Source organism: Babylonia areolata, chromosome 6 (genome assembly GCF_041734735.1).
Source record: "Babylonia areolata isolate BAREFJ2019XMU chromosome 6, ASM4173473v1, whole genome shotgun sequence".
Classification (NCBI taxonomy): Eukaryota; Metazoa; Mollusca; class Gastropoda; order Neogastropoda; family Buccinidae; genus Babylonia; species Babylonia areolata.
The window spans coordinates 46,942,692-46,968,275 of record NC_134881.1 but is presented as its reverse complement, the minus strand read 5'-3'; the positions used below and the strand labels follow the sequence as shown (position 1 = coordinate 46,968,275).

Sequence of the window (25,584 nt, the reverse complement as noted above, 5' to 3'; positions counted from 1 at the left end):
CAATCTGATAAACTCATCATCAATCAGAGTCCGACGGAATGACCCACTGACCGACTTACCTACCCCCTCCCAACCCTGCACACCCCATAATCCTCTCTCACTTATATACGATCGTTCAATCAACCGGTTGAGTGATTCATGAGTCGGTCAGTTGGTCAGCCAGTCCTTCAGTCAGTACGGGAGATTGATGCATTGTCTAGAATACCCTTGTATGTCTTATTTCTTCATTTGTGTCTATTGATTCACTTGTGTTACTGCTTCTGGCTGTGATGAATCTGTTTGTATGTGTATTTTACCTGTTTGCTGCATACAGAAGATGTTAAGTGTTGATTTAAATTAATTATTTCATGTCATGTTTATCAAGAAAACCCTGGCTCCCATATAAATTTCCTCCATCTATGAAAGTCTCTATGCATACTCATGTCATTTATCAGGAATGTTATCACGTTCAGCATCAATAATAATATGTTTAATCAGATATGTTCCCACAGTATGGATGTTAACTCAGGAATGCAGTCACAATGTAGTCACGGTGTGTGTGTGTGTGTGTGTGTGTGTGTGTGTGATGTGGTGGGCTGCAGACCAACCTGAAGCACTTCCTGGAGTACGTGAGGAACGGGAACATGGAGAAGATCAACAAGATGACCAACAAAGGGCTGGACCCCAACTTCCATGACCAGGACAACGGAGGTCAGCTGATTTACTGATCACAGAAACAGACAACACCTCAAGTTTGTTGTGTGTCTAGATGTAACAACACCTCAAGGTGGTTGTGTGTCTAGATGTAACACCACCTCAAGGTGGTTGTGTGTCTAGATGAAACAGCACCTCAAGTTGGTTGTGTGTCTAGATGTAACAACACCTCAAGGTGGTTGTGTGTCTAGATGCCAAACAAATAACACCTCAAGGTGGTTGTGTGTCTAGATACATAACAAATAACACCTCAATGTGGTTGTGTGTCTAGATGTAAAAAATAACACCTCAATGTGGTTGTGTGTCTAGATGTAAAAAATAACACATCAATGTGGTTGTGTGTCTAGATGTAAAAAAATAACACATCAATGTGGTTGTGTGTCTAGATGTAACAAATAACACCTCAAGGTGGTTGTGTGTCTAGATGTAACAAATAACACCTCAAGGTGGTTGTGTGTCTAGATGCATAACAACACCTCCAGGGGGTTGTGTGTCTAGATGCATAACAGATAACACCTCAAAGTGGTTGTGTGTGTGTCTACATGTAACAAATAACACCTCAAGGTGGTTGTGTGTATAGATGCATAACAAACAACACCTCAAGGTGGTTGTGTGTATAGATGCATAACAAACAACACCTCAAGGTGGTTGTGTGTCTAGATGCATAACAAATAACACCTCAAGGTGGTTGTGTGTCTAGATGCATAACAAATAACACCTCAAGGTGGATGTGTGTATAGATGCATAACAAACAACACCTCAAGGTGGTTGTGTGTCTAGATGTAACAAATAACGCCTCAATATGGTTGTGTGTCTAGATGTAACAAAAAACACCTCAAGGTGGTTGTGTGTATAGATGCATAACAAACAACACCTCAAGGTGGTTGTGTGTCTAGATGTAACAAATAACGCCTCAAGGTGGTTGTGTGTCTAGATGCATAACAAACAACACCTCAAGGTGGTTGTGTGTCTAGATGTAACAAATAACGCCTCAAGGTGGTTGTGTGTCTAGATGCATAACAACACCTCAAGGTGGTTGTGTGTCCAGAAGCATAACAAATAACACCTCAAAGTGGTTGTGTGTGTCTACATGTAACAAATAACACCTCAAGCTGGTTGTGTGTCTAGATGCATAACAGACAACACCTCAAGGTTGTTGTGTGTCTTCATGTAACAAATAACACCTCAAGGTGGTTGTGTGTCTAGATACATAACAACACCTCAAGGTGGTTGTGTGTCTAGATACATAAGAACACCTCAAGGTGGCTGTGTGTATAGACGCATAACAAACAACACCTCAAGGTGGTTGTGTGTCTACATGTAACAAATACCACCTCAAGGTGGTTGTGTGTCTACATGTAACAAATAGCATCTCAAGATGGTTGTGTGACTAGATGCATAACAAATAACACCTGAAGCTGGTTGTGTGTCCAGATGCATAACAAATAACGCCTCAAGGTGGTTGTGTGTGTATATGCAACATGTCCAAAGTGGAAAGAATGCACAGAGAAGCATGCGCCACACCTCGAGTTGCTCCCACTTTAGTGACAGGCTTAGTTACAGAGTTCGCGCCACAGAGAATCGCTAACAGTGCCATGTTATCTGTGTGAAGTGTGGAAAAATTAAACATTACATAAGTAAGTGAGCAAATCAGATTGACAGATTGATAGACCAGCACAGACCGACTGTCAGACTGAATGACTCTGTGTGTGTGTGTGTGTGTGGACAGAAACGCCCCTGACGGTGGCGGCCACCCTGGGGAAGGACAAGACGCGTGAGGTGCTGATCTCCCTGGTGAGCGGCGGTGCGCACATCGACTTCCGGAACCGCTCAGGACTCACTGCCATGCACCGGGCCGCCATTGTTGGCAATGCTGAGGCCATCAAGGTATACAGGATGGGGGCCGGGCTGGGATGGGGTGTTTTTTTGGTTTTTTTCCTTCACCTTTTTGTGTGGAGTGGATGTTTGGAATTGTGTGTGGTGTCATGTCATGTCGTGTGTGTGTGTGTGTGTGTGTAGTGTCATGTCGTGTGTGTGTGTGGTGTGGTGGGGTGGTGTGTGTGTGTGTGTGTGTAGTGTCATGTCGTGTGTGTGTGTGGCGTGGTGGGGTGGGGTGTGTGTGTGTGTGTGTGTGTAAGCTGAACAATTGCTACAGCGCTGCCATGCTGCAGGCTATACTGCTTTTGGTTGGTCTCCAAACTTCAAAGAGAGAGAGAGAGAGACAGGCAGTATAGAGTATATGTGTGCGTGACTGAAATCTGATAGAATGTCACAGGAAAAACAAACGATGAGCGGCCAATGGCAGTTGTCAGTCGGCTCTACTGAGGTAGGCAACCTGTTGTGGCGAATGTCTCTGGTTTGTAAAGCGCTTAGAGTTCGGGTCTCTGACCGAGGACAGGCGCTATATAGGTATCCATATCCCCATACTTCTTCGTTCATGGCTTGCAACTCCTACGTTCACTGGTATGTACATGAATAGGGTTTAACGTGTATGACCTTTTTTATCCCACCATGTAGGAAGCCATACTCTCCATTTTCGGGGGTGTGCATGCTGGGTATATTCTTGTTTCCATAACCAACTGAATGCTGACATGGACTACAGGATCTGTAACTGCGTATTTGATCTTCTGCATGCGTATACACATGAAAGGGTGTTCAGGCACACACAGGTCTGCACATAATTATGTTGACCTGGGGGATTGGAAAAATCTCCATCCTTTACCCACCAGGTGCCGTTACCGAGATTCGAGCACTGGACCCTCAGATTGAAAGTCCAACACTTTAACAACCACTTGGCTTTTACGCCAGTCATATCCTCTTACAATGTCCAGACCAGAGACTTGAACCCCCAGACCCGTGACCCCCCTGTGTGCAGGCCCTGCTGGACCTGGGCTCCTCCCCGGACTTCAAAGACGGCCGTGGGCTGACTCCCCTCTACTACAGTGTGTCCAACGACACCAGCCAGGCCTGCACCGAGATGCTGCTGCACGAGCGAGCCTTTGTGGGCACTCACGACGACCAGGGCTGGTGCGAGATTCACCAGGTTAGATGGGACAAGAGGAGAAGTTAGAGGGGTGGGGTTGGGGGAAGGGGGAAGAACGATCGTTGTGGAACTGGAGTTTTATTTCTTGGTCATGGGATAAGTAGGTTGAGTAAGTGGATTTTTTATTCACACCAGGCAAAGAAAAGGTGTTATTTTATTATTATTATTATTTTTTCAAAATATGCTATGGTGGATTTATTATACAAATGACGTGTGGCAATTGTTACTTTTTAGAGATTGCATGTGTGTGTGTGTGTGAAAAAGTTGTGTGTGTGTGTGTGTGTGTGTGTGCGCGTGGGAAAAAAGTTTTGAAATAGAGAAAGAAAGAAAATAGAGAGTGGAGAGAGAGTGGTAGAGAGTATATTTTAATCCGATTGAAAAACAAAGAAAGAAGAGAGAGAGAATCGACGCCCCTTTCATTGTTAAAGAGACATGCAAAGAAGACAAAGTAGGAGAGTGAAACCACATCCTTTCCTCCTTCATCAGTCATCTGATTTTCTCAGCCTTGCTTCAGTCTCATGCACACCACGATGTCAAACATGAGCAAAGTCACCATTATCTTTTTCATCCAAACGGTTGTGTTCCGTTGAACTTTGCCTCAGGTCGCACAGGGCGAACGTTGATGAACGGGCTAAAATGTCATTCATGAAACGCTGACATGAACATGGACACTGCCTTTAAGATATAGTCACTGTACATTTCCTACAGCCTAAATTTAAACTGCCACTGCACGTTTTTGCAAAGGACACAAAAAACACACAAAAAACAACAAAAGACAGATTGAATTTTCGTAGAATAGGTATCAATTCATAAGTGATGGAAATTTGTTGAATAGTTAAGTTTAATTGAAGGACTGACTGTGAAAGAAGAGTCACTGTTCAAACTGTCATGTCCTTACTGTTCAAACTCTCAACTACTTGTTCTTGTTACATGGCTGCCCCTGTTCTTGTCTTGCCCGCAGTTGTTCGGTTTTCACATCGGACTGTATTACTTTGTTGTTAACAACAGACTTGTTTGTTTGTGACATCACATTTTTTTTCCATTTGAAATTGAGATTGATATTCCAAAGAACATTGCATCCCAACAGAGCAGCTTAGCTTAGTTTTGTTGAAATTCATGTATGATCAGGGTTAAACTTCTAGCTATGATGACATTGGTCACATACTCAGTATGCACATGTATCTGGACAGGACTTTATATAAGATATTCTTGTTGTCCTGTTCATCAATAACTGTGTTGTATTGTGACATGTTCCAAATAAAATACTGTTTTAACAACAGAGCAGCATTATTTTTTGACACGTCATGTTGTAGCCTTTCAACGAGATTCAGTGTTGAATTTTGTTGTTGTTGTTGTCCTTCAGGCCTGTCGCTATGGCCGTGTCCAGCACTTGGAGCACCTGTTGTTCTATGGAGCAGAGATCGACGCTCAGAACGCCAGTGGGAACACCCCTTTGCATGTCTGCGCAGCCTACAACCAGGTACCACAGCCCTGGTGATTGCATGTCGGCTTTGCTTTAACCCCTTACTGTGATTGGGAGGGGCTGGTTTGACGGTGAACTGAAGCGTGTATAATACTGGGTGGCTGTGGGCACGCAGTTTCACAGTCACCCATGAAGAGAGATGTGTAAAAAAAAAAAGGAAAAGTGTGCACACACACGTGCATTTGTGTGTGTGTGTGTGTGTGTGTGTGAGAGAGAGAGAGAGAGAGCATGCACGTCCAGGGATGCATTATATATATATATATATATATCAATCGTTATTTTTATATATATATATATATATATATATATATATATATATATATATGCGCGTGTGTGCGGCCATGGATGCTCTGCATGGACGTGACAGTGTTTATGAGTGCATGCATGTGTGTGTGTGTGTGTGTGAGTATGCGCGTGTGCATGCCTTGTACATTTCCAACATACATTGCATATTGCCAACCCTCAAACCAGCTACACACCCCCCACAAAAAAACAACAACAACAACAACAAAAAGCCAACTACATGAAAACAAACACAAAAAAACGGCAACAAGAAAAACAAAAACAACAACAGCACATGATCAATGTGTACATAAAAAAATTATTGTCCACAGGAGGCCTGTGCACGCGTGCTGCTGTTCCGTGGCGCGGACCGCAGCATTCTGAACTACAGCAACCAGACGGCCTACCAGGTGGCCGTCATCGCCAACGCCATGGAGCTGGCGGAGCTCATCAAGAATCACAAAGAGGACGATGTGGGTAGGTGGTTCTTCATGAGTGCTGCAACGTGTGTCTGTCCCGTTGTAGGTTCTTCATGAGTGCTGCAACGTGTGTCTGTCCCGTTGTAGGTTCTTCATGACTGCTGCAACGTCTGTCTGTCCCGTTGTAGGTTCTTCATGACTGCTGCAACGTCTGTCTGTCCTGTTGTAGGTTCTTCATGACTGCTGCAACGTCTGTCTGTCCCATTGTAGGTTCTTCATGACTGCTGCAACGTCTGTCTGTCCTGTTGTAGGTTCTTCATGACTGCTGCAACGTGTGTCTGTCCCATTGTAGGTTCTTCATGACTGCTGCAACGTGTGTCTGTCCCGTTGTAGGTTCTTCATGAGTGCTGCAACGTGTGTCTGTCCTGTTGTAGGTTCTTCATGACTGCTGCAACGTGTGTCTGTCCCGTTGTAGGTTCTTCATGACTGCTGCAACGTCTGTCTGTCCCGTTGTAGGTTCTTCATGACTGCTGCAACGTCTGTCTGTCCCGTTGTAGGTTCTTCATGACTGCTGCAACGTCTGTCCTGCTGTAGGTTCTTCATGACTGCTGCAACGTCTGTCTGTCCTGTTGTCCCTATGACCGTAGGGGCCAGCCTCCTCCATCCCTCGTGGTTGTCTGTCCTTCTGACTGTCTCACTCAAGGTCAGACGTGTCCACTCTGAGATGTTGTACTCCCATCTCTTCTTCTCCCTGCCTCTTCTCCTTGCTCCCTGCACTGTTCCCTGCAGGAAGGTCTTGGCCAGTCCTGATGAACACAAGACGTGGCCATACCACTTCAATTTCCTTTTCTTTACAGTGTTCAGCACATCATCATGTGGCCCAGTAGCCTATTGCTGCAACGTGAATTGGTCTTAGTCATCTACCGGGTGTGGGACAGTGTTTGGCATCGGTGGGGGGAAGCCGTCAGTATGATTGTCAGTCTAGAGACCTGCAGGCCCTCTGATTGGAGTGTTCGCTAGTTTGCAAGGGGAAGAGGGGGGGTTGTTGATATTCGTCATGAATGTATTCCAGTATGATTGCAAAATTGAAGAAAACCGTTGATAATGTGTCTGACATCATTGACATTATTGTTTTGGGAACTTATATGTAACAAAGTTCACCATAGGACCCATAAACGCAAAAATCTTTTCAAAGGTTAAAAAAGTTAAGGTGAGAGTTCAATAGTTGAGGTCACAACGTGACTTAAAGCTTTCAAGCTTGACAGAGCTTGGAGTCTGCATCTCATGTTCACAAATCCGGCACAGTGGTTGACTTTGATCAAAGAATTGCATGATAACTCGAACTGGTAGTGACTGAACCAGACAGAAAATTAAGTGTTTGCTTCATGCATGATAATTTATGACACTGATGATCCGGAAAAAAAGAGAAAAGTATGAGCACAACAGTTCACTTTTCAGTGAAATTTGTGAACTTGGATTTGCAGCTGGCTTGATAATTTGACCCTGTCTTTTATATAAACTTTACTGAAATAAAAAAAAGACTGATTATTCAGCTGAGCGTCATATTTCGAGTTTGAAATTTTTAAAACTTGTTCATTTGTTGTTGTTGTCAGTGCCCATCCGTGAACTCCCCAACTACAGCGACCGGCGCAAGAACTCGGCCACCCCCAGCATGCGCAACTTGCTGCGCAGCCGCAGCGACCCCCGCCTGCACGCCAGCGTGCTGCACGACCGGATGCTGCAGGAGGGGGGCAGCGTGTCACAGCACAGTCTGACGGCGCTCAGCGACTTCTACGACACGGCGCCCTACAACCCCTCCCACACCGCCTCCTACGCCTCCTCCTCCAGAGGCTACAACTCCGACTCCCCCTGCTCTCTTAGTGTGTCCAGCGCCAGCTCGGGCCCACGTGAGTTTGTTTGTTTCTTTGTTTCTTTCTTTATCTTCTTCTTCGTCTTCTCTCTGTGTGTGTGTGTGTGTGTGTGTGTGACTGGTAAAAGCTGCTGAGCAGAATCTGCAAGAAATAAAAAATTTTTCCCCTCCAGTGATTGGTATAATTAGATTTTGTTCACGATCATGTGAAGTGTCCTGATGTTTTTTAGGTGTTTTTTTTTTCATAGCTGTTTTGGTGTAAGTGTGTTGCAGTTAAAAGTTCAGCAGAATATATGAGATTTTTTTCCCATCTTCTTGTGACTTCTATTATTAGAAATAGTATGTTTTGTTTATTTGTTTTAAAGATCTGATGCTTACAGCGTGTCATCTTGGTCGTATGTATGTTTTGGTAGTGGTGTTGTTTTAAACCCTTGATACTGCAAAGAGAAGTGTTTCCCATGTAATGCATTTGTGTCTGTTCATGTCTTCATGCGTGCATCTTTATGACATGCCATGTGTATTCATGTTTTGGTGTTTCCTTTTGATCAGTCGTGCACAGTTTTGTGATGTATCGTATATTTCAACACTCGATTTCTCAGATGTTTCTCTATTGTTTTCTTCTACATGAAAGTTACAGACTAACGCTTTGTGTTGCACACAGTGGTAGAGGGTTTCAGTTTGTGAGCCATGCTTTTTGTGAGGGGTTCTGATTGGTTTTAGGGTGCACAGGGAGTAATATGCCCACGATGTACATATGAAATGGCTTTGGTGGTGGTGGTGGTGGTGGTGGTGGCATTTTCTTCATGCAAAAAGGTCAATGGAAATGACAGTGTTTGCGGACATCAACAGCTGGACGCTACTGGAAGAAGATAATTATGTTGGTCAGGACATCATTGTCATCTCTTATAAATTCAGGTCCTTGTAACATGAAAGTTTTCAAGTACAAAAATTATCAGAGATAAATACTTTAATTTGTTTTCATGGTCCTTTGAAAACAATGTAAAGTGCCGAGTTGTGTGTGGTGTGTCAGAATGGAAGAGGGGGGGTTAATTATTATTTTAATGTGTAACATAACAACATCACAGGCGCTTTCAAGCCATCTCAGTTCTCTAACTGAATTTTTTAAAAAAAAGTTAAAGATAATAATTGTTGGTGTAAAATCAGTGGTACCTTAAGATGAATATAAAACAAAGTTTCGATTCGTCTTAAGGTACCTTTGACTTTACACCACATATTGTTATTTTCAACTGCGTTTTAAAGGGTCCAGCAGTTACCATTTTTTTGTCATCTGATTTTTAAACAATATGCATAAATTTGTCTTGCTGCAAGGTATAGGCTCAGCAGTTACTGTGACTGTATGTTTTCATCTAAGCTGGCACTAAAACGGGTCATTGTAACTTTCATTTACCACCAACCATCAATGGCTAGAAGGCTAGGAGAAGACCCTGCGACTCAAGACAGCTATGGGGAAATTCTCCATCCTTGTAAGCAAACTGGGGGAAATTGTTCCTCCGTCCAAGACACAGCTAGAAAGGTAAACCACATGTGTAACAAAGGGGTGGAGAGTGTCTCAAGCATTGTTCCTCCAAGACACAGTTAGAAAGGGTAGAGAGTGTCCCCAGCATACCCACCCCTCTCAGCACCAACCCCTGTCTGCTGCCTCCTGTCCCAGCCAACAAGCGGGTGGCAGGCAATGGCAGAGCGCTGCAGACCCTGCGTGTTCCATGCTGGTCCTACACCCAACCCGCCAGCGGCCGCCCGCCGCTGCTCCTCAAGGAGCGAAGCTTCGTGTGCACCAAGGCCTACAGTCCCCCGGCCCACCACCCCTTCGCCCTGCATCTGTGCCCAGGACAGCTCGTCAAAGGTTTCCCCTTCCCTCTTGACTTTGAGAGTGTTGACAGCGGCATCAGTGGTCACCGCTTCAGCATGGGAGGCGTGATTTTGTTCACTGACCGAGTTTTGCATGGCATGGTTTCCTGAATTTTTGAAATTAGCAGAATGATGGTTGGAAGAGAAAGAAGGTCGCCTGCTTTCCGCCGCGCTGAATCCATGGCGCCTCTGTTTGATGAGTGGGGAGTCATTTTCTTTTTTATTTGAGAGGGGGGGGGAAGGAGGGGGGGATGGTTGGGGGGTGGGGGGGTGGGGGGTAGGATTTTGAGCAGTCCCTATGTAGGCTCTCTTAAAATTATCCCTAAGGCTCTTTGTCGTTTCTTCTCCTACATGAGCTGTATCATTCCCCCGATAAGTTTTGTGCAGTTCCCCCTACAGTAGCCTCTGTGCTGTTTGTCCACAGTTTCATTATGACTCCTCTTTGACACTTCCCCATGTCATTTACCGTTCCCGCAATATTATTATTATCTTCTTTGCCAACCCCAACCCATATACCCCCACCAAGCATATTACCGCTACACATTAAAAACTGTTCATTGCTGTTCTCCACTCCAGGCGGAGCACAGTTCTCTCAACGGGTTCTTTATTCTTCCACTGGCCCCCACACTGGCTTCCTGCCAATCGTCCCACAACTCAGCGGGTTCCTTCTCTTTTTACTTACAAACTGACTTCCACCTCGCCCCTACCCCCACCCCACCCTCACTCCTCTTGTATTCCCCCTGTCCAACACCCACCCCCCATCCCAGCCCCACCCCTCCCCCATCCCGGTCCCTGTTCTGTCCCCCTCCCTCCCCTCAACACCGCCCTCTCCCCTTAAAAAATAATGCCTTGGATAGTTTTGTCTGTGAAACAGCAGCCAACATAGATTAAGGATAACATTATTTTCTATCTTCGTTCTGTGCTTTGTTTCTTCTCCTTTGTTGGCACTGGGAGGTGTAGTGGGGGAGGGGGTGAGCCCTGAGATGGGGTGTGAGGGGTTGAGGGGTGCCATGGACCGCGCAGAGGAGGACTGTCGTTTCTCTGGTGTCTTCTGCGGTGCATGTTGGGGTTGGGGTGCATGGCGTTTGTCAGCGTTCTGTGTCCACCAGGCTTTGACAGTGTGTGCGTAGTTGTTCTTTTTTTTTTTGTTGTTGTCTTTTGCATGGTTTGAGACAGCTTGTCGTGTAGTTTTTATTTATATGTTAATATGCTAGAAAACACGTTTTAACATCATTTCAAGGCAGACTTATGCGTTCTATGTTCTCATCAAAACGAGAAAAATGAAAGAAGATGGCAGACTTAACGACTTAAATATGTGTGTGTCTGTGGACACGTTTTCTTTTTGAGTTTTCTCTTAAAAAACATGTCCATATTCTCCAAGTTTTCATTATAATCTTTTGCTTTTATTTGAATACCAACGTGGTCGCTTGGGGCTTTCTGTCTAACAGCATGTCTTTATTTCTTTACAGCGTTTTATTTCATGTTTTTTTTAAATTGTATTTGACCCGTGTATTTGCGTCCAGCATGTCTGTATGAATTTGAGGTGTAGTATTTGATATCTGCATGCTGAGAATGTTATCTTCTTCCTGGCATGCAATTACACATAGCCTCTGTGTGTGTGTGCATGTGTGTGTGTGAAGTAGTTTATACTTTTCTTGTGTTTTTTTTTTTAATCTTCATCTCTCTTGGTGTATCTGAGTCGTGTTGTACAGGTAGACCAGAAGATTGTTTTCAGCTCTTCACTGCGACGATTTTGTCACGATTGCCACAAACTTCGTGATGCGACGTGTGTGTTGTGTGCGGGGCGGAGGGGAGGGACGACGGTAGTTGGGTGGGGTGGGGGAAGGAAGTGAGGAGTTGCGGGGCGTGGGGGCGGGTGGGGGGGGTGTTGGTAGCGGAAGTGTATATATGGGTGTGGGTTGGTGAAGTCTTTGTTCAGGACGCGTGTGTTCGTGACAGGAAGTGAACAGGGTCTTCACATGGAAGCAGAAAGGGTGTCCACTCTCACTGTTCTCTCTCACCCTCTCTGTCTCTCCTTCCTTCCCTCCTCTCTCTCTGTCTCTGTCTCTGTGTGTCTATCACTGTCTCTGTCTCTCTCTTCAGGGCGGGGACTGGATGTAAAAAAAAATCACACCATTGCTTATCTGTTCACGAAAGTAAAGATTTTTCTCTCGTCTTTTCTCTCTGTCACCCTGTCTCTGTCCCTTTCTTCCTTTGTCTATCGTTTTCTGTTTTAATTCATTTCAAGCGGTGAGGACGCATGCACACCTTCCAGTATGCACTGTATCATAAACTGTACACAGATTTTTCGTGCTTCAGAAATACGGTATCACAGCTATACACCTATATCCACCCACCAGGCAGAATCGCCTTTGTCCTGATGAGGTTGGTCTTCCTAACGTGGGAGATTCGGCGAAGGTTGGAGGCGTCCATATCATGTCAGAAAGAATTCATTCGTATCTGTCATGTGCTTTTTTGTTGTTGTTGTTGTTTTTGTTTTGTTTTGAGGGATCATAATCGACGAAACATTAGGTGAAATTGTCAGCTCACACCGGTTGTTGAATCTTAAGTGTATATTTTAGGACGGTAAGCATCATAGGCAGGCTACACGAACGCACGTTGCATCCAGGCTGAATTAATTTCTTCCCGGCCGACAAATTCACCAACTGAAAATTCAAAACCGTCTTTGATGTTCCGTCAGACCCAGTACCGCGGACAGCGTTGGAGGTCTGGTCAGAGAAGCGTCTTTTGGGCTGACCTGGTCACATTATGGCCGAAAAGCGGTTCGTGATCCATGGGATGAAGCGTGAAAGCTGTAGGCTAATTAGCAGTCCCCGTTCACTGGCCGAAGGTCGCCAGTCAGGGAAGAGCAGCTTTATCCTGACCGACACGCGACGCACACATTTTATATAACAACGCCAGAAAATGGGAGGGGCTTAGGCTTTTGTCATGCTCAGTTCTGCCAGTTAGGCTTTTATCATGCTCAATTCTGCCATTTAGATCTACGTCATGACGGTCAAATCTTAAGTCACTGGACAGTATGCTTTCAGTGTGGCGTCCACCCCCCGCCCCCCTCGATGCTTGGAAAACAAAAACAGACATCGCACATGGCGGAAAAAAGGGGTAGGGCTTGTTAGGGGTGGGGAGGGCAGGAAAGCCAGTTTCTCGCTCTACAACTTTCTGTCTGTGTCATCAGTCTGTCTCTCATCCTCTTTGTCTACCTCTCTCTGTCTTTCTCTATAAGTCTGTCTCTTTCCTTCCCGATCCTCCTCCTGTCTCCCTCCTACCTCTCTACCTCTATCTAACAAACCAATGTACAAATCGCAGCGCCGTACACTGACATGACAATAAAAGACTTGTGAGTGAATAAAGCCAAGGACAGGCCCAGACAATATTTGTATTTTTATACCCGTGTCACTATGCTGTATGGTGTTGTGGAGTGACGGGGCGGGGCGTTGTGTGTGAGCTGGTCAGTGTGTGTGTTTCTATCCCTGCACTGAACGGAGATGTGGGTGTGGAGTGACTAGGGCGCGGTGTTGTGTGTGGGTTGGCTACTGCTTGTATTTTTATTTTATTTTATTTATTTATTTTTATTTTATCCCCGTGTGACAATGTATGCTGCTGTGTGTGTGTTGGTCAGTGCTGGGCATCACGGACCAGGGCTACCTGGAGGGACGAACGGCGGACGGCAGAGAGGGCACCTTCCCTGCCTCCCACGTTGATGAGCTGACCCTGCGTAAAGGTAAACACACACACATACACACACACACACACACACGCACGCAGGCACACACACATATACACACACATGCACGCGCGCACGCACGCACGCACACACATATATACACACGAACGCACATACGCACACTCATAGAGAGAGATACCATCTGTCTGTCTGTCTCTTTCTCTGCCCCGCTTATCCTTCATTCTGTTCAAGCTGTTGTGGGTGGCAGAGTTAAGTGGGGAAGGGAAAAGATTAATCAGTGTTGAGTTCGTGCGTGCGTGAGTTCGTGCAGTCGTTCTTGTGGATGTGCCGAGAGACTGTCACTACGTCATGCGTCATCAAAATGTGTTCAGGGACAGATGAGGACTACATTCCAACAACAACAAAAATTCTCCCTTTCAGTCGAACCACTGTCACGTGAAATCCGGAACTGATGCACTCGCGCGCCCTTAAAACCCGTTCACTGCCAGTCAGTTTAGAGTGAACAATTCCCTTGTGATATAAACACAGAAAAGATGGTGTCTAAGAATAGCTGGGGATTCCCCCTGCTATGTGTAGTGAAATGATATGGCCTATCCTACCACCGAATATGGAGAGCAGTTGGCTCATGGATAACAGACCCATGATCTGGTCACCTTTCAGTGACATAAGTCCTCTACCTAGCTGGTGCATAAATGCGACTTAGTCTGGCGGTGAAATTAAAAAAAAAAAATCACTGCCACTGCTGTTATCACTGCCACTGCTTTACTTTGGCTGACCGTGTGTGTGTGTGTGTGTGTGTGTGTGTGTGTGTGTGTGCAGCGGAGTCGATGGGAGATCTGATGAGCGGAGACATGGTGGCCATGCACCGAAACACTCTGGCCGCGCTGGTCACCACAGAAAAGTAAGTCACACACCGCTTATTGTTTGTCCCTGTCTGTCTGTCTGCCTGGCATCACAACTGTTTGGAGCAAAAGGCGCATCGTCGCGTGAAACATGAAACAATTATCACGTCATGTATCTGACAGTAGCAAATCTAAAGGGAGAAAAAAAACAACAGAGAGAAAAAAAAGTTAAATGCAACAGTGCATGATGATAAATGCAGTATTTTGATGGTTAAAAAAAAAAAGAACAGAAAAAGAGAAGAAATGGTATATGTCTTGCCATGGTCCATTGATCAGTTATTTTGATTGCTTTGTATAAAAAAAACAAATTAAAAGAAGAAGAAAATGTATGATTATGTCTTGCCGTGATAGTTCTGTCTTTTGACTGGATGGCATGTAAACAGAATATCATGCATTGTTCCTCCTCCCCATTTCTGCTGTGTACCAGAATTTTGCTCTTTTTGCTTAACATGGACAGTTCTCATGCCTGTTGCCTGTGTGGCTTTCAGCTGTTCGTTTTTCTTGTCCGTCTTTGTTTTTGTGGCTGTCAGTTTGTGTGCGTGCGTGCGTGCGTGCGTGCGTGTGTGTGTGTGTGTGTGTGTGTGCGTGCGCACTGACATGCATCAGCATTTACGTATGCATGTTCGTGTGTGAATATTCACATGCACACATGGTTTAGCCTCTGTGTGTGTGTGTGTGTGTGTGTGTGTTGGGAACATCAAAGATTGGATAAATGTATTGAAAAACAGGATGATTTGGGGGGAAAACGAAGACGATTTGAACTCGCTGAACAGTACAAAGATACGTTTCTCCCTCTCTCTCTCTCTGTATGTCCGTCTCTATTTCGCGTGCGCGTACGTGCGCGCGCGTGCTTTTGTGTGTGTGTGTGTGTGTTTGTGTGTTTCCTTTCCTTTCACATCTATTTTCCGCCATCAAGGGTTTTTATACACGGACACATCCTTTCTCTTCCAAAGTATCATGCCATGAATGCTGTGCACTAAGAATTCACTGAGATATTTCGCTTGGAAAATACAGTCCTTCATCAACGAAGGGAAGATGCGTTGTGGTGTCAAAGAGTATTACAAGGGAAACAAGTCAAGTCTGCAAATAGAGCTAAGTGGCCAGGACTCCATACGTAGTTGTCTCCCTTGCTGATTTTTATTCTTTTCTGTGTGTGGCTGAATCTGGACGTCGCTTTGTTGAGTCACCTCTACCACCCACCCTTACCCCCATCTCTCCCTTCTTTGCCTCTGTTTGTCAGTCAGTCTGTCTGTCTGTCTGTCTCTCTCACTCCTTTCTCTCACATTGTCTGTTTGGGAGAAAACGGGAAACTTAAACATTTGCCAAACGAGTTTGTTTCTCCTGTTTTCTATTGTTTAGATGCCGGGGTTATCCTCTGCCTCTCAGTCTCATTGTTGACAGGTTTATCTTCAGATGCCGGGGTTATCCTCTGCCTCTCAGTCTCATTGTTGACAGGTTTATCTTCAGATGCCGGGGTTATCCTCTGCCTCTCAGTCTCATTGTTTACAGGTTTATCTTCAGATGCCGGGGTTATCCTCTGCCTCTCAGTCTCATTGTTGACAGGTTTATCTTCAGATGCCGGGGTTATCCTCTGCCTCTCAGTCTCATTGTTGACAGGTTTATCTTCAGATGCCGGGGTTATCCTCTGCCTCTGAGTCTCATTGTTTACAGGTTTATCTTCAGATGCCGGGGTTATCCTCTGCCTCTCAGTCTCATTGTTGACAGGTTTATCTTCAGATGCCGGGGTTATCCTCTGCCTCTCAGTCTCATTGTTGACAGGTTTATCTTCAGATGCCGGGGTTATCCTCTGCCTCTCAGTCTCATTGTTGACAGGTTTATCTTCAGATGCCGGGGTTATCCTCTGCCTCTCAGTCTCATTGTTGACAGGTTTATCTTCAGATGCCGGGGTTATCCTCTGCCTCTCAGTCTCATTGTTGACAGGTTTATCTTCAGATGCCGGGGTTATCCTCTGCCTCTCAGTCTCATTGTTTACAGGTTTATCTTCAGATGCCGGGGTTATCCTCTGCCTCTCAGTCTCATTGTTTACAGGTTTATCTTCAGATGCCGGGGTTATCCTCTGCCTCTCAGTCTCATTGTTTACAGGTTTATCTTCAGATGCCGGGGTTATCCTCTGCCTCTCAGTCTCATTGTTTACAGGTTTATCTTCAGATGCCGGGGTTATCCTCTGCCTCTCAGTCTCATTGTTGACAGGTTTATCTTCAGTCTCTCTCTGTCACGACTCTTTTTTTTTCCTCTAACTTGTCAAATCTGTGATTTTTCTCAGATGCTTCCCACAAAAATACCAGAAATGTTTGGGTTTTTTTGGTTTTTTCTAAGGGAATGTGGTGGTGTGATTTGTGAATATTGATAAATGTCTGGGAGTTGTTTGTGTTCCATTCTCTGTCCCCCTCCCACACTCTTCCCTTGCTCTCTGTCCACTCCACCACTACCGTTGAAAAGAACACAGATGTTGACAGAGAGGATGAATTAAGGGAGAAAAAAAAGAAGAAAAGGAAAGAAATGATTAAATTTAACAGAATAATGCACAGAAATACATAATTCAGAAAAAAAAAGAGAGACAAAAATTGTTACTTCTAATTCTGCACATAATTATACTTTGTCAGAAATTCTGGAAAAAAGGGGGGTTGGAGTTGGGGAGAATAGAAAAAGGTGTTAAATCTTATTATATACTTAATTTTTCATTGTCGGAGAATATGGAAATATGAGGGGGTGGGGGATTAAAAATAAGGGTTAGACGAGAGATGGATATTTATTTTTGATTCCACACTTGATTACAGTTCATCAAAAGATATGAAAAAAGAAGTGTGCTGGGGTTGATGGAGAGAATGGCGTTAGTTCTGATTTTTCACTTGATAATATTGTGCAATATCAAACATCATGAAAAAAAGGGGCGAAGGAGAGAAATATGTTGATTCTAATTCCACATTCATCAATACTTCATCAGTCTGTGAAAAATAAGGGAAGGGGAAAGATTTGGGTGGACGGTTAATTTTGATTCTAAACTTAATCATTCTTTGTCAGTGGGTGAGAATGGTAATTCTACACTTAACTGATTATACTTTGTCAGAGAATGTAGGCGAAAAAAAAAAGGGAGGGGGGAGTAGGGAGAGACAGACGTCTTCAGTTTAAGTCTTAACTGTCACTAAATTATACTTTTTTTGGAAAATACGGGTGGGTGTGGGGATGGAATTGGGTGGTTGATAACACGGGCTACTACTGTTAAGTCGGCACATGATGACGTTTGTTAGACCAGACGAGAAAAAGGGGCGGGGAGTTTTCATTGATGATGACGACCAAGGCGTGACACCATTGCAGCGCTGCTGACTTGAACGCGCACTCAGTAACAGGGCTCCTCTTACACCTGTGGCCTTGATCATGTCTAGCTGTGTGTGTGTGTGTGTGTGTGTGTTGTTGTTGTTGTTGTGGTTGTGTGTGTGTGTGTGTGTGTGTGGTTGTTGTTGTTGTTGTGTGTGTGTGTGTGTGTGTGTCTGTCTGTCTGTCTGTCTGTCTTGCTCTGTGTGTGTGTTTGTGGTTTGCCTGTGCGTGTCTTCGTGCTGGGGAAGACATTGTGGAAGGTCTGGGGTTGGGAACAATAGGTGTGTGCGTGGGTGGGTGTGGTTATGAGTGTGTGTGTGTGTGTGTGTGTGTTGGAGTGTTGGTGGTGGTTGTGTGGGTTGGTATGTAAGTTTATGTGTCTGTGTGGTATTATATTCATTTGTGCGTGTGTGTGTGTGTGTGTGTGTGTGTGCGCGTGTTGAGGTGGTAGTGGTGGTGGTTGTGTAGGTGTGGGTGGGTATGTATGTTTGTTTGTGTGGGATTATATTGATTGTGTGTGTGTGTGTGTGTGTGTGTGTTTGTGTGTGTCCTTTTCATACCGCCAGGCCACATGCTGTCTGTCTGTCCCAGTCTGTCTGTCTCTTTAGATCCACTGTCGAATGTTTCATAATGATATTTTTGTGAATATTATTCATCAAACATGTGATGCAGGAAACTGAATAATGTATGACATGTAACGTTTTGTTGTTGTTGTTGGGGTGGGGAGATGTGACGTCACAACCAGTTTGTCACCCTGTCTGTCGGCTTATTAATGTCTGTCATAACTTAGTGCGTCTGTGCCAGCCTGCCTGCCTGCCTGTGTGTCTGTCCCTTTTAGGTGTCTCTCCATTCTCCATTGTTATTCTGTCCAGTTGTCTCTCCTTTGTCACACTGTTTCTATGCTCCCTTTTGCCCCTTCCCCATTCAAGAAGAAAAAATGGTTTAACTATACCTACGTGGCTCACATTAGTATATGCTCTGATATGATCGATATAGGATGACTGGAGGGAGAGTGAGAGGGAGGAGGGGGGCGGAGGAGGGTGCGGGGCAGGGAGTTCGGATAGTAAGTGTGAGAAAAGAAATCAGCTTATAGCAGTCAATCCAGCATGTATCGCTGCCGTTGGTGAGACTTGAATAGAAAGGCAATGAATTGGGTGGACTTGTGAAGCTAAATGAATAGTGATGGGCCTACACCATTGCGCGGAAGTAACAAATTGCTGACTGTAAGAACGTTTCAAATGGTCTGGTCAACATGTTTTTGTGGGGTGTAGGCGTGGGGAGGGCCGGGGAGGGGGAGGGGTGGGGAGGGGTGAGCGTACATAAATGAATGTTAAATATTGACGACATTGGAGATAATGACAGAACAGGAGTGTGTGACGTCTCAGCACGTGTGCGTGTGCATGTGTGTGTTTGTTTGTGTGTGTGTGTGTGTGTGTCCTCGTGTTGTTGCATTCTAGCTGTTTCTTCCCAAAATATCAATGTTTCAGTTTGTCACTCTTTTTGTCAGTCTTCCACTCCCACACCCCCTCTCCCTCCCTCTATCTTGCCCTCTCTATGTCGTCAGTCAAGATCGCTTTCATACCAGCAGTACTTCATTGAAAATATATTATTTGAAACAACGCATTGTTGCCTCGTTGATGTATCACTATCAGTATCAGGGTTTGACATTTTCAAGTAACTGTTTGATAGAACCATTCAGTCTTACTTTGAAACGGTAAAGACTGTAGTTAAACGAAAGAAAACTTAGTAAAAAGATTTTTTTTAAATCATTATTTAATCGAAAGGAAACTTTGCCCTCCCCTTCCCCCCCGTTTTTTCCCACCTCATTCCCTCATTTTGAGACTCGGAGAGAGAGAGAGAGAGATAAGACAAGACAAATTCTTTATTATCGACGATAATAGATAAGCACTGGCGCGCTTTTTTTCATCCAGTCCCCGCCCTGAAACAGGGTCTACACTACACAAAACTACATTATATATGTCATTGCATGCACTACACAATGCTACGTGCGTGTGCGTAAGAGGTTTTTGGGATGGGAGGCACGTGTTGCCTGTCGTCAGTGCATCTCTCCAGTCCTGCTTTCTCTCTGTCACTCCTCTCTCTCTCTCTCTCTCTCTCTCTCTCTCTCAGTATCTGTGACTGTAGAGACCGATGCAAGAGAGACAGTCTGTCGCAGCGGTCACATGTGTAAGCTGATTTTTGGTCTGTCGGCTGCTGTCCCTTTTCTGCGAGCTCGTTTTTCTGCTGCAGCAGCTGACAGTTTGTCCTCATCAATCCGTAGCTGATTCTTGAGAGTGCTTCTCCATCTGTTGCGGTCATCTGCAATGTCCTCCCAGGACTCAGTGTTGATCTCAAGCGCCTTCATGTCACGTTTGCAAACGTCTTTGTATCTCAGCTGTGGGCGGCCGATGCTTCTCTGCCCCGTGGCGAGGGGGTCAGCCCGATACTCCCCCGTGTCGATACTCCCCCGTGTTGATGCTCCCCCGAGTCGATACTCCCCCGTGTCGATTATCCCCCGGCTCGTAAATCCCTCTCAGAAAGATCCAAAAACAAGCAAATACACATGTAATTATACAATTGTGACTGATAATATGTTTTCTGCTTGATCAAAGATGTGTTGTGGAATGATCAATGTGTCATGTGTTCTCTTCTTACAACCGTCCGTCTTCAGAGTTGAGCAGCAGTGTGCGACGTGTGTTGGGGCACCCTATTGTGTGGGCTCGCTGCTGCCTTGTATTGCAGTTGTAGTTACACGGGCCGTATTACACGGACTTAGACGCTCTCCGTCATCATGACTCAGTGCATATACGGGGGAACGCTCTCTCTCTCTCTCTCTCTCTCTCTCTCTCTCTCTCTCTCTCTCTCTCTCTAACATTTACTCATTTCTTGGGGTCTTCTTCATACCGTTTCTTTAGACATGTTTCCCTTTCGAGGGCTGGAGAAAGGAATTGTTTGCTTACTCTAATGCTATCGGAAATAAAATTCCTTCCTTTCTTCATTCATTCATTTATCCCTTCATTCATTCCTTCCTTCCTTCTCTCTCTCTCTCTCACTCACTCACTCTCTCTCTCTCTCATTACTTTATTCACATACATTATTGTCATGAATGCAGGTACCATGATTATGTACTTGTAAATGTTTACTGTGCAGTTGAGTGTATTTGAATGTCACGTATGTTTTTCTATAACCTTTTATCTTGTGAACAATTTGATTTCATTTCTCTTTGCCCTGAGGGTTGGATGTAAAAAAGCATATGCATGCTTATTCCACATCCCTCATTAAAAAGATTCGTTCGTTTTTTCGTTTGTTCTCTCTCTCTCTCTCTCTCTCTCTCTCTCTCTCTCTCTCTCTCTCTCTCTCCCTGTCTCTCTCTCTCTCTCTCTCTCTCTCTCTCTCTCTCTCCCTGTCTCTCTCTCTCAGATTAACTCTCTCTGTCTCTCAGATTCTCTCTCTGTCCCTCTGTCCCGTCTCTCTGTCTCTCATTTTCGGTCTCTCTGTCTCTCTCCCCTCCTCTGTCAGATTCTCTCTCTCTCTCTGTCTCTCTCTCTCAGTCTCTCTCGTTTTCTATTGTTTTGTTTTTACCCCTATCCGATTTTGTGTTTCATTGTTTTCACCATTATTGTTCTGATTTGTACCCCCATGTCATCTAGTACAGCCAATGACATTAGATATTTCAGTATTCAGCTCTCTTTCTGTGTCTGTCTGTCTGTCTGTCCCTCTCTGTCTCTCTCTCTCTTATATTAGTGTGTGTGTTAGTGTGTGTGGCCAGGGACAGGAACCGGCTGTTGGACAGCTGGGTGTTATTCTGTTATTAGCGTTATTAGCTCTGACTTCGCCTCGAGTCGTGCTGTTCACCTTGATTTTCTTGTGATGCCTGTGTTGATGTCCACCTACCACTCTGGGTGTCTTCAATGCCGCTGAATCACTGAATAAAAGATTTTTTCCCTTCCTGAAAAAATAGATATTATTATTCAAATACTTTTCATTATTTCACCCGTTCAGTCTAACTCTCATCCACTCCTTCGAGTCTCTCTTAATACAATATTCAACAGACCATCTCTCTGTGTCTCTCTCTGTCTTTCTGCGTCTGTGTGTTTGTGTTCGATCGGTCATTATATTTATTAATTCCGTGCATACACACGCAGACACACACATACGCCACACATAGTCTCTCTCTCTGTCTCTCACTCTTTCCAATGCACGTGCATGAGCACACACAGACAGATATGTACACACTCACTCACTAACTCTCTCTCTTTTTCTCTATCTATCTATCTCACACACGCACACACAAGCGTACACCCACCTTCTCTCAAACACACACGAACTCATACACGAGGCCACAACCACACACACACACACACACACGGTTTTAGTGACTCCAAACATTAGCAACACCTGTGATCGATACGCAGCACTACACAGGTGCCAGACTGTTAGACGTAAGGCCTGATGCACCAAATGGCCAGCTGTTTGGGATGGGAGGCACGTGTTGCCTGTCGTCAGTGCATCTCTCCAGTCCTGCTTTCTCTCTGTCACTCCTCTCTCTCTCTCTCTCTCTCTCTCTCTCTCTCAGTATCTGTGTGTGTGTGTGTGCACGTGCGCGTGCGATGGTATGTGTGTGTATATGTGTGAGTGTGTGTGTACACGTGCGTGTGCGTAAGAGGTTTTTGACATAAGGTCACGGAGTGATCTGTAAAAATCTAAATCTGCATCTGTCAAATTTGTATCAAAATGTCGGGAAACTGATAAGGGGAAGGGAGGGGTCTGAAGGGGGGGCGGAATGGGAGAGTAGGACAGGGTGGAGATAGGGAGGGGAAAGGGTGGCAATGGGGGAAGGGAGACGAGGATAGGGGGAGATGGGGATTGGAGAGTATGATGGGGGCAGGGGGGAAGATGGGGGAGAGAGAGTAGGACAGGGGGATGGGGGGTGGGTGGGTGAGGGAGTGTGTGTGTGTGTGTGTACACAGAGTGGATGAGGGAAGAATGGAGAGAGATATCTATGTACTTTCTCTCTCTCTCTCTCTCTCTCTCTCTCTCTCTCTCTCTATATATATATATATATATATATATGTGTGTGTGTGTGTGTGTTTAAGTCACTGATTATATATTCAGTCCAGCTTCACTCCTATAGTGCCACTGGGTTATTCCCCCCCCGCCCCCGCCCCCGTCGGTCTAATTCATCAGGATCAAAATCTCTGTTCAGTCTTTAGGATATTGTCTTATGAACGGAATATGAGATCTCTAATAAACAGTGTGTGTGTAAGTCACTTATTATTCAGTCCAGTGCATGACAGGACTTTATCCTTAAGACTGAACAGATTACACTTTGATCATGATGAAAAATTAGAGACAGGAGGGTGGTGCGTAGAGGGACGGATATTACTCAGTCAGTTGTCGAATCTTGGCAGTAAGGGGAGTGAAGATGGATGTTCCCTCTGTTAGGCAAAGGGCAGTAATTTCCGACCAAATCATTAGTTGTTTGTTTGTTTTTTGTTTGTGTTTTCCATAACTACATAATCCTTTGATTTCTCCGCTTCACATGCAGTTTAACACGATGCAAAAATATTGTTTGCTGAACAGTATACACGCTGAGAGCAATTGAGTAACTTTACTGATGCATCACACCTTATCTTTTTGCCATGTAACGTCTCGTATAATTTTATAAATAAGGTAGTTTTGCAAGATTTTTTTTTTTTTGGGGGGGGGGGGGGGGATAAAAGGGCGAAAAAAGCAACAAAACATGATAATCATGCCAAATAAAATTATACAAGAACATTATATGAAATGAATATGGGACTTTAGTATCATTGATAAAGCAGTAAAGGTGGTGAAGTTAATTCCCAAAGGAAATATGCTAAAATTTTGCAGTGAATACACCAGGACATTATGATGATTTTAGTTTGGTTGGGTGGCATTGTAGTTGGAAAATGTTGACCAGATTTAGTTCTGAGTTAAGGCGATCTCTACGGGGATCACACTCTATAACTCTACTCCTCCGTTCTTTGGAGGAAAATGTGTGGTCTTTTTTTTTTTTTTTTTTTGGTCTGTGGTTGAATAGGTCAGATGGAAGGTAAATCAGGGGAGTGAGAGTAGGACAAGGTGGGGAATGTGGGGTAAGTAGGACAGGGAGGATATAGGGGTGGGGGAGGTTAGGGAGATTATAGGGGTAGAGGGACATAGGGGTGGGTGGGTGTAGAGGGCACATGGGGGGGGGGGGGGGGGGAGTAGGACGAGGAAAAAGATGGGGGAGAGAGGTGAGATGGGGGTGGCAGGGAGAGTAGGAGAGAGATGGGCAGTAGGAGTGGAGGGTTTAGATGGGGGTGAGGGGATAGTAGGAGGGGATGACACCCAATAATTTTAGTCCTCCCACTCTTTGGAGGAAAATATGTGCTTTTCTTTTTCTTTTCGGTGAAGCGTCTGCAGATGATTTTTACTGCAGAAGGTATGTCTGACACAATCAGCCGTAGATGCTTCACAACAGAAAAAAAGATGATCTATTTTCCTCCAAAGAATAGAGTAGAATTATTGGTTGTGAACACCCACACCCACCCTGCTCTCCCTTCCCCTATTTCCCTCGTCCTACCCCCCTACTCATCCCCACTCCTAATCCTACTCTCTCTCCCTCCCTCCACTGCCTGACCTCTTCCATCTGACCTGGCACAAAACAAATAAAGGGAAGAAAGACCACACATTTTCCTCTAAAGAACAGAGGAGTAGAGTTATTGGGTTTGATCCCTGCAGAGACCGCCTAAACTCAAATTATATATATATATATATATATATATATATATATATATATAAACAAAAAACAGAACACACACATACACACACTCTCTTTTTCTCTCCCTCTCGCACGCATATTTACACACACATAAGCATACATTGTGTATGTTAAAAAATACAATACTAATGTTAATATAAAACAGTAAGTCTAATAGAAATACACATAGCAATAACAGGGAATGGGGGCGGGTGCTCACTGCCAAAGGAAGCATAATTCAACATATAAAATAGTATGAGAATAAAAAAAAATGTCACAGGTGAACGAGAGAGAGAGAGAGAGAGACCGACAGACAGACAGAGGGAGACTCAGAGAGAGAGAGAAGAAAACAATATCAACTAATGAATAGATATAACCTCTTATTACATGGAACATGTGTTAGAGAACAGCAGGTCAGTAAGGAGGACAAAGTAACATGCATTGTATCATCTAATCAATACACACACACACACACACACACACACATATATATATATATATATATAAGGACTATGCGCTTATCGGTACACATACATCTATACGTCGAATTGACAATTGACAATACATCGAATTGACATGAGAGAGAGAGAGAGAGAGTTGAAAAGTTTAACAACGAAAAACAGTATCAGAATCCAAAATAAGGTGCGTGTTCGACTTTCGGACGCCAACCGAGTTTCTTCCCATTGAACACTTCTCGACAGCTGTCGCCCACTTTGCGAACAACAAACTTATAATATGACCACGTCAACGTTGAAGAATGCGCTCGACTCATATTACGACAGAGGCAGTGAGTAATGGTCTTCATTGTCCCACACCACACTGTTTGGGAAACACCTAGCACCACTGTTTTGAGGGTTAGTGTGTCCCCCGCAGGTTTCACCATGCACCAAGCCAGCTTGCGTGGTTTCTTCCTCAACCTGAACGCTATTGATTTTTTTTTTCTCCCACCTTCGAAACGAAGGTGAAACACTCGCCTTTGTCCCACGGCGCTACCGTCCCTTTCGGCCACAGGCGCCGTGCCCTGATCACTTTATCATTATTATTGGTATTGTTTTGCTTGTGCATAATGATGTTGTGTGTGTGTGTGTGTGTGTGTGTGTGTGTGTGTGTGTGTGTGTGTGCTAATCGTAAGTGCGTGCGTGCTCCATATGAGTGTGTATGGTACATGTGTTTATTTTTAGAATGTTAATCATAGTCAGTGACGAATCAAGGGAGCGA

At 44.6% G+C, this 25,584-nt stretch overlaps 1 protein-coding gene across 6 annotated transcripts in view; it reads left to right on the top strand.

Moving 5' to 3' along the window:
* LOC143283091 (uncharacterized) overlaps nucleotides 1–25,584 on the top strand; it is a 110,652-nt gene that overhangs the window by 60,180 nt on the left and 24,888 nt on the right. For all 6 annotated transcript variants that reach the window (XM_076589163.1, XM_076589159.1, XM_076589165.1 and 3 more), the window contains exons 6-13: nucleotides 582–690; nucleotides 2,423–2,580; nucleotides 3,569–3,736; nucleotides 5,100–5,216; nucleotides 5,834–5,978; nucleotides 7,534–7,827; nucleotides 13,300–13,401; nucleotides 14,185–14,266. In XM_076589163.1, coding sequence (XP_076445278.1) covers nucleotides 582–690; nucleotides 2,423–2,580; nucleotides 3,569–3,736; nucleotides 5,100–5,216; nucleotides 5,834–5,978; nucleotides 7,534–7,827; nucleotides 13,300–13,401; nucleotides 14,185–14,266 — 1,175 coding nt within the window. The remainder of the gene's footprint in view (nucleotides 1–581; nucleotides 691–2,422; nucleotides 2,581–3,568; nucleotides 3,737–5,099; nucleotides 5,217–5,833; nucleotides 5,979–7,533; nucleotides 7,828–13,299; nucleotides 13,402–14,184; nucleotides 14,267–25,584) is intronic.